Here is a 9,479-nt window from a genome sequence, read left to right as displayed (position 1 = left end):
TCCTCCATCCCCTTACCGAATTATCCCAGCTTGTGGTCTTTCTGGCCTTGCTTCTAATTTTTGCCTTTCAATCTACCGAGTGGGCGGCTGACCTCCTCCTGCATTTGGCCGATATTGAGCTAAATGCCCCTTTCTTATCAACTCCTCAATGTTATCTTTCAATTGTGTGCACTCCTTGGTATAATGACCCACGACTCTATGAAACATGCAATACTTCTTGATATCCCTCAGCCTTGCCTTCATCGGAATTGGCCTTGTCCAGCCTTCTTTGCTCTGATTCACCGAATAAATTGCTGCTCTAGGCATATTTAACGGCGTATATGAACTGTACCGCATCGGCGGTTTTGCAGCCCTAACTTCCTGCCGACTTTCCCCTTCTCTACCTTGGGTCAAAGTTCTCGGCCTTCCACTCCTAGAGGTTTCTCCCTCCAATTAATATTGACCCCTACCGGCGGTCACGCTCTTGTTACTTGTCTTTATCAGTTCCTCACTCTTGATGTAATCATGAGCTTTGTTAAAAGCAGCTACCAATGTCGAGAAGTTCTTTCGTGTAAGATAACGCTTAAACTCCGAATCATTCAAGCCGTTCATCAGAGCCATAACAGCTATCTCTTGCTGCAATTTTGGAATTGTATTTGCCTCGTTTTTAAACCATCTGATATAATCCCTCAAAGACTCATCCGTCTGTTGCTCTACTACCATCATTTCCCCTGAATTTCTCTGTCGCACACTGTTACTTACATATTTCCCCACAAACATCTCAGTCAACCTCTCGAAACTGTCTATCATCCCATTTTCAAGATTATTGAACCAATCAGTCGCAGCCCCAATTAAAGTAGTCGGAAAGACCTTGCACCAAACAGCATCCGAATTGGTGTACAACATCATATGTCCTTCATAGGACGTTATGAATCTACTTGGATCTCCTCTTCCATCATACCTACAGGTCGACATTTTAATTTTTTCCATTGGTTGATCCAAGATACTCTGTGCAAACGGTGATGCCCTTAACTGAACCACAGTTCGTGTCACTTGCCCCTCTACTTAGGATCTTCTCTGCCGCTGAATTCTTGTACTAACGGTGTGACTTGAAGATTGACCTTCTGTCTACCGTGGTGTTGTATGTGTTCTTAATGGCGACTCATTTCGGCGTCTCCTTGTCGAATTTGTTGCTTGATTGTGCTGCTCATCCCGATTAGTTAACGACACTCCTCCTCCACCTTGTGTCGTTTCAGCCTCTTTCCTTTTCTTACTCATTGCACTCATCACCCTTGCTGCTATCTCCAAATCTTCTGGTGTGAACTCGGCCATAGGGTCCTCTTCCAATTCCACATTCCTTGGCGGAGTTAACGGCATATGGTATCGGTTATCTTCTAGAGTGTGGGTTTCATCCTCTATCTCAATTTCAGGCTGTGTTATAATCGGTCGGTTTACTGTTTTACTAATTATTGGTGTTCCATTATTTTCGGCCATAATTGTTATTACTTTGTTTGTTAGGTTCTTAGGCGATAGAAGTGATCACTGTAGTTCCCCTCAGTCTAGCGCCAAACTGTTTCTATCTGGATCCGATTACCCGAGAGTTCGAACCCGAGATCCTGATACTCCTATCGGCAAGGTGAGAACCTACACAATGAGCAGAAGTTAGCTAACCTCGGGGTGATCCGGGGATAACCACTTCAATGATAAAGTTAGAATGTGTTTAAGAAGGAGAAGATAAGTAAGAGAGAGAAAGTAGAGAGAGAGAGAAAGAGAGAGAGAGAGAGAGAGTAATAAATGCTTACCATTAATGAGGTTTAACCTACTATTTATAATAAATATCAAGACAGGTGGCTACAAAGCATGCAAAGCTTTTCTTGCCAAGTGTCAAGCTATTGTTGCCATGTGCCGAATACCGACAAGCCGATATGTCTGCTTCATAAAACATATTAGCCTATTTACCAGCTATACTGGGTTCATATCCATATTTATGAAAGATGTAAGCCCGTTTCACATATCCCCCCATACAGGTTATTCATATAAAATTGTATTGAGAGATGAATGAGGAAATATCAATAAGTCATTATAGGGTATAATATGTAATCGGAAACATGATTATAGAAATTAAAATTTTGGAACTTTAATCGAAAAAGAGGCTTAAATAGAAGGTGGAGGGTTAAAATTAAAGAGAGAATAGGAAAAGGTTGAATTAAAGGGGAGAGATGAAGATGAAGAGATTAAGTGTGTATGAAAGATGAAGTATAAGTTTAATGAAAGAATTAAAAAATATGGTGTAATATAAAATTAATAGTGTAAGATGACATGTGGCACTATGGTTAGAGAAGTGTAATAGAATGGATGGGGACATGTGTATTTCTTAGTTTCTTGGTTATAGTTTTTAAATACTAAGTATAGATATAGATTTTCGATCTTCTTCATTTAGTCGTCTCCAATTGTTGGTTTGTTCTCCGTTACTCACCAAATCGCCATTCATCGATACCCTCTAATAATGGTTAAAAGGATTCATTAGTTGTTAGGAATTTTGATTTTCAATATGTGTATGTGTCGATCTCCTCTGATGTTGGGTTTGCTTGCCAATTTGGTGGTCTTCTCGCTAAACAAAGAAGCTGCTACTGTAAAGTAGTAGTTTTTATTTTTGTATTTGTGACAATTGATTAGAATTTATTAGTTTATTATGTATGTGAATTAAATGGTCCATTAAAAGACTAATACTATCTTGTTACAATATCTTAACAAAACAAAAAGCAATAAAAAAAAATTAATGCAATTTATAAAATAGTCATAATCAATTTTCATTGATATTGGATAATGGATATCCGAAACATCCGATCCGAATGATTTCGGATATCGGATATTGGATTTCTGAAATTTTCGGATTGGATTCGAATATCAAATTCCGATATCCGAAGGTTCGGGTATCCGATCCGTGAGCAGGCCTAAGGACTGAGCCAAAATTACTAGTATTTTCAAGAATATGATAATAATGCTTAAAATCTGGTTTTTTACACTTAGTAGAAAGGCCTAGTATTCTCCAATTTTACTTAATTATTAATTAAATTAACAATTCAGTTTTAGCTCTTAACTGTATGGCTCTGATAGCAATCGAACGCAGCTAAATACCAACAGAACTCTAGTTAGGATACCATTAATATATCAACTTATACTAAAGACAATATATTTTAAATATGATACCAACCGCAGTACTATGATGATACCAACGTATTGTAGGATGGTATTTCGATACTACTTGCCTATATATCTCGTTGGTACTATACAGATAAGGTACTTTTTAAAAAAAAAAAATAGATACATCCTTGGTTGAGTCCACTTACTCTACCTACTTGAGGCAAAAAATTTCTGTGTACATATGACCGTAAATGTGAAAAGAAAAGAAAAGAAAAAAAAAAAAAAAAACTGTAATGGAAATGAAAAGAGTTGAAATGTAAACAACAAAGGGCAACACCCAAAATGGCCAATATAACCATCATTTAGGAACAAATTGATGCAGCAATTGTTATTAGTGCAATTAACTATATTGCCGCCGGCTTAATACGAATTCTTGGTGTATGATGATATTAAGTTTGATAGCAATCTATGTGATGATGTTCTTTTTCTCTATGTAAAACGGCAATGTAATACCATAGCTCGTTTTATATCTAGATGAAATAAGGATAATAGATTAGTACTCCCTCCGTTTTTAAATGTTTGCTCCACTTTCCTTTTGCAATCGTTTTTAAATACTTAATTAATTTTTTTATTTGGAAAGCTTCTATACGGGAGAATTCAAGTTAATCTATGAGATTGACATGAAAAGTTAATCTCCTCTCACAGTATATTGTTTTACTTTTATTTTTAAAATAATAAAGGTGAAATTATAAAATGGCACGAAAATATATGCATAAAGTTGTGAGAGGAGATTAACTTGGAATGTTAATCTCGGAGATTAAGTGGGGCTCCCTCCTTTTATACTCATTATTTAATTTATTTCTTTCAACTAATGGAGTTAAGACAATAATTGGACCCTCAATTGTGGATTTTTTTACCTTTTGAGTACTCAATTCTTTTTTTCCACCATTTGAGTACTTTGATTCATTCTCCGGCAAAAAAAATTAAATTACCCAAACAATTGAGTTATGTAGGGCCACCTAAAAAAGTCGCGGGTTGCTTTCACTCTTTCCCCTTTTCATATTCCTTTATTCTTAAATTTTCTGGAAAATTTGTCGCGCAGGTTGATGAAGAACACGAGCTCGATTGTGGCCAAATTTGGGGGAAAAAGACCAGAATTGCAGCCATTTTTGAGGTATGTTTGGTTACGCAACCTTGTAGTTGTTATTTTGTTAAAAATATTGATTTTTTTTGGGCGATAGATTATCGTTTTGTTGTGATTTAGGGTTTTTGTTTTGTGGGTTAATAACGAAATTGAAATGGTGATTTGTTGTTGTTTTGTCGAATAATTTGTGCTTGTGAAGTTGTATGTTGCTGCTATATGTGAGTGATGTTATTGGATTGTGGGTAAATGTTGTTGTTATTTTATGTTAGGCAAATGTTAGAATTAGTTGTTAAGATGAGCATGATTGACTTGTAGATAGCAGGTGGATGATTTTGTATAAAGTGGTAATTAAATATTTTGGTGGTTAAATAAGATGTAAAATTTCCTAATTGTGTAAAAGGTATGGTTCATGAGAGTTTAATTGATGTGAATAATTGTAATTGTGTAAAAGGTATGATCCATGAGTGTATTTGATGTGAATGATAGATGTTTTTGAGGGTCACTTTTCTATACTAATCTTGTTATTGAAGAGTTTGATTATTATCTAATTGGTGTTACCTCAGTGTGTTCAAGCAATCGATAAGTTACAGACTTACAATTACAGACTTACAGTCACAGACTCACAGCTGTTGTAATTCAATGATTGGCTAGTTGCTTTCTAGCAACACCAGGAGAAAGAATATGGGGGAGGTATCTGTTAGAAATCATAGGATCCTTAAGATTTCCCTTTTTCTGTCTCACAATTAATTTACAGCATTAGAAGTACATATTGTGAAGAACCTGAGTTTGAAAGTTTTTCGAATGGTGCTGGATTGCTGATATTTTGTCCTTAGTGTTTATCAATCGGAAACACACTTTTATATTACTGAAATACAGATTCTGGTGGAAATACTGGAGTACTCTTTCTTCAAGTTATATCTCTGCTACATAAATGTTTTTTGTAACTCTGAATTGTATCATGGTGTCCTATAATTTGAAGTCCTAGTTAGTGTTTGAAGTTGATTGCATGATTATAATGAGTAACTCTAATTTGTTTTAAATTTATATTCGACATGTCATGTTGGACCACATGATGCCCATGGTAGATGAGAGTTGGAAAGCAAAATTTGAGAGAGTTAGAGAAGACGGATTCTCTAGGCTGTAGGGTCTTTGGGTGATGCGGGAGATAATGCTACCTTAATAATGCTAAAGCTACTAACTACTCTCTACGTACCTTATGTTTTAGCTCAGGAGTATTTCCCGTTTAAGCTCGATAATGAATTTAGCCTTAGAGAACTGGATTTGTTTTCGATTTTGCAAGGATTTATTCATGGCTTTTTTTTGCTGCTTTACATCCCTTAAAATAGCTTATAACGGCTAGAATTTTTTTTTTTTTTTTATTTTATTTTATTTTTTTTTTAACCTTTGGAAACAGTAAAATTAATTGTTTTTTTTTTTTATTTTTTAATTTAAGGAAAAATTGAAAAGAATAATCCCACCTTTCACCCATCTACTCAAAATAATCTCACCTCATCGAATTCCTGAAATAATCCCACCTTGTAACCCCATCTTACCAAAATGAACCTTTTTACCTTCAACTTGTAAAACAGGTTAGATTTTATTTTATTTTATTTTTATTTTTCTCTAATCTCTCTTTTCTCACCTCACCCCCTCCATAGCTGCATCCATGTCAACCACCATAACCACCTCCACACCACCACCTGACCTCCTCCCAAAATCCTAATTCCAACCTATTCCCATCCCCACCCCCTTTCACAACCACCTACCTGACCTCCACCCAAACAACTTCACTGCACCCCCAACCGTGCAGCCACCATCCCTAACCTCACAACAACCAACCACGACAACCAGCGGCATCGCGCCACCAAACTGTTCACCACCAACTCCAAAACAGCCACAAAGCCGTATAACACCCACTACCTCAGTCCTCAGACGCCGTATAAAGGTTATGGTGAACAATTTCACGCCAACAATCACGAGAACCGACATCGTCGTTTAGTAATTTCACGCCGTATAGTTATTTCACGCCAACAATCACAAGAACCGACATTGCATCAGCCTAAATAGCCTCCAATTTGAACAAAAAAATAGCGCTAGAATTTACAACTCAACCCACAAATCAGCCTAAATCGGGGGTGGAGGTGGTTTTTGTGGGTTGGTGGGGAGGAGGCTGTTTCGCTATTGATCTAGACGTCGGCCGACTTCCATTTCCTCCTAGTTTGGTGGGGCATCAGGTTCAGGGTTGGTGGGGCTTCGGGTTCAGGGATGTTGGGGCTTCGGATTCAGGGTTAGGTGGGGGTTTCAGGTTATGATGGTGGTAAGGGGCGGTGGCATGGGTTGTGATGGTGGTGAAAAAGGGGTGGTGGCAGGGGGTTGTGATGGTGAGTTGGTGACGATAAAGGGGTGGTGGCAGGGGTTGTGATGGTGGTCGTGGGTTGGGAGATTTTTTTAATTATTTTGTTTTTTTTTTTAATTATTTAAAGTTAGGACAAATTAGAAGGTGACTAATATCATAAACCGGCAAAAGGTTCATTTTGGGAAGATGGGGTTACAAGGTGGGATTATTTCTGGAATTCAAAAAGGTAGGATTATTTTGAGCGATGGGCAAAAAGTGGGATTATTCTTTTCAGTTTTTCTTTAATTTAATTAGTTTTTAATTATGTGTGGTTAAAGATGAGTTAGAGACGAGTTAGTTGGCTTGAAAATTTGTCAGAGTATCTAAAAGGTGGAAAAAAAATTTTAATTAGTTTTTAATTATGTGTGGTTAAAGATGAGTTAGCGGTGAGTTAGTTGGCTTGAAAATTTGTCAGAGTATCTAAAGGGTAGAAAAAAAATTAATTAGTTTTTAATTATGTGTGGTTAAAGATGAGTGACAGGGTAAAGTCGTATCCCCTAATCTAAAATAAATACCTAAGTCCTCTAAATAAAGTAGATAGGGAAGTAGGGTCGAACTCCACAGGGAAACAAGTCTTTTTACTCCTAATTAATTATTATAATCTAAATTATCTAAGTAACCAATATTTTTGGGAATAAAATCTATACTACGAAGAATAAGTTTAGGGAGAAAAGAAACAATAATAAGGAAGCCTAGGGTCACAGGTTCACCAATAATTAATATTCCGGGATAAAACGAAGTAATTAATAATTAACATTGCACAAATAACATGATTAACAGGCTCTCGCAATTTATTAATCAACATAGATCTAACAGGCTCTCGCAATTTACTAGATCTAAGTTCCAATTAAAAATAGCCTTTAATATTAAATTAACATCTGCTCGATTTATCAATTCAATATTGCTAAACATTCACAATAAAATTACATCTGCTCGATTCATAATCTAATTGCAAAGAATTAAAACAATTCAATAAGAAATTATCATGCAATATCAATAATCAATAATAACAAATTATCCCTTCATATTAATTATGGATCCCCATAAAACCTAGAATGAAACTACTCAGACATATTAGAAATTAAACTAAACAAAGTAATTAAACAAGACATGAGAAAAGGAATGAAATAAACAACTAAGATTAAGAGAAGAGAAATCATTACCAAAATAAATCTGGAATTAAGAGTAGATTAAGAACAAAGGTTTAAGAGAAAGAAATCTAAGAAAACAATTAAGAGAGTAAAAGTAAGAGTAAAAGAGAGAGAGAGAGAGAGAGAGAGAGAGAGAGAGAGAGAGAGATCCTAAAAACGTACTACGGAGGAGTATTTATACTCCGTACAAATCCTAAACTAAAACAAACTAAAACGACGCTAATCGTCTCTTAATGATTACACGCGCCCGATCGGGCGAGGCACCGCCCGATCGGGCGCGCCTTTTTTCTTCCTCAATACCAATTTCGCGCCCGGCCAGGCGCGTCACCGGGCGCCAACCTTAGCTTCTCCCGCCCGGCCGGGCGCGCCTCCGGGCGCCACCCTCTTTGGCCGGGCGGCTCACTTGGGCCACTATTTGGACTACGATTGACTCCAATTCTTCGGGCCAATCAGGGTTTCCTCTTCGGTCTTTTAATACTCGGTCCAAATGCCCCGGTATCACCTGTACCGAGCCCTTAATCACCGGTTCAATGACTCTAACCGGCCCTGGGCTACAAAAACTGGTCGTGCTTCTCCAATGCTTGTGATTGCTCCAAAGTATCCCGGGAAAATACTCCAAAAGTGTAATTCCCTGCAAAAGTCAACCAAATCTACGAAAACACTAGAAAACACCAATTAGTAATAAAAGTGGCTCTAAAGAGCCAAAAACACTACTAATTATGACCAAGGGACGGGGGTAAAATACTATATAAAATAGACACATCAATGAGTTAGAGGTGAGTTAGTTGGCTTGAAAATTTGTCAGAATATCTAAAGGGTGGAAAAAAAATTGAGTACCTAAAAGGTGAAAAAATCAAGAATTGAGGGCCTAATTGTTGTCTTAAATCCAACTAATGGGACCCAATTTATTATACTTCACATTCTCTCTCCTCCAATTTACTTTCTACTAACCCCACTATCTCTATATATTATTACTTTCTTCAATTTCTCCTAAAACTTGTAGGGTTTTAGGTACTCTAAGAGGAATTTCATGAATCTCATTCATACGCACCTAAACAGGATCTCATGCATATACAAATAAAGGATCACACAATAGTTTAGAATTAACCTTTGAAGCGTGAATCCTTTAGCAATCTTCTTCTCGAGCGGAGATAAAGAGCCTCAAATGCGACTTCTCTATTTGGTCCATCGGGTTGAATCAACACTCAACCAATGCTAGTTGGATGGGAAAAACCTTTCACCTCTTGGAGTAGAGAATCGATTTTAGAGAGAAAGTATCGAGAGGAAAAACTTATGTTGTTTTCAGAAAACTGAATACTGTATTTTTATTTTCCCAAAACACTAATTAATATATAACAACATTATCATTAATTAGGTTAGGGTTTTCCTCTCCCCTTTCCCTCCTGGGCCGGTCATCCTAAGGCCCACTTTGGGCTTCGGGTTCCTTTATTAATCCAAACCTAATGTGTGACCTTGTAGGATCCGTTTAAGCGGGCTTCGGGTTTGTTACTTACTAACCCAAAGTTCTATAGAATTCTCTAGCAAGATGAATAGAGGACCCAAATAAATGAATTACTATCTCCATAATACGATCCATAATTATATGAAGTAATTGCACTAAAGTCGAGGACACATTTCCTTCAATCTCCCACTTGTCCGAGATAAG

The 9,479-nt window shown here is 36.9% G+C and overlaps 1 protein-coding gene and 1 long non-coding RNA gene across 2 annotated transcripts; one reads left to right on the top strand and one right to left on the bottom strand.

Annotated features, from left to right (window-relative positions):
• Positions 1-432: 432 nt before the first annotated feature.
• Positions 433-954, bottom strand: LOC145642959 (uncharacterized). Its single transcript, XM_081694115.1, has one exon. It carries the CDS (start codon positions 952-954, stop codon positions 433-435), a length of 522 nt encoding a protein of 173 aa, XP_081550241.1.
• A 3,160-nt stretch (positions 955-4,114) lies between these two features.
• On the top strand, positions 4,115-5,062 carry LOC145556056 (uncharacterized). Its single transcript, XR_014091699.1, has 2 exons — positions 4,115-4,297; positions 4,831-5,062. It is a non-coding gene; the product is annotated as an uncharacterized LOC145556056 (long non-coding RNA).
• The last annotated feature ends 4,417 nt before the right edge of the window (positions 5,063-9,479 follow it).

The sequence above is a fragment of the Chenopodium album genome, chromosome 8 (assembly GCF_948465745.1).
Source record: "Chenopodium album chromosome 8, dcCheAlbu1.1, whole genome shotgun sequence".
NCBI lineage: Eukaryota > Viridiplantae > Streptophyta > Magnoliopsida > Caryophyllales > Amaranthaceae > Chenopodium > Chenopodium album.
This window is presented reverse-complemented; position numbering and strand designations above follow the sequence as displayed.

Coding starts and splice junctions, on each gene's coding strand:
- LOC145642959 (XM_081694115.1), bottom strand. CDS start 954: ATGTCGACCTGTAGGTATGATGGAAGAGGAGATCCAAGTAGATTCATA.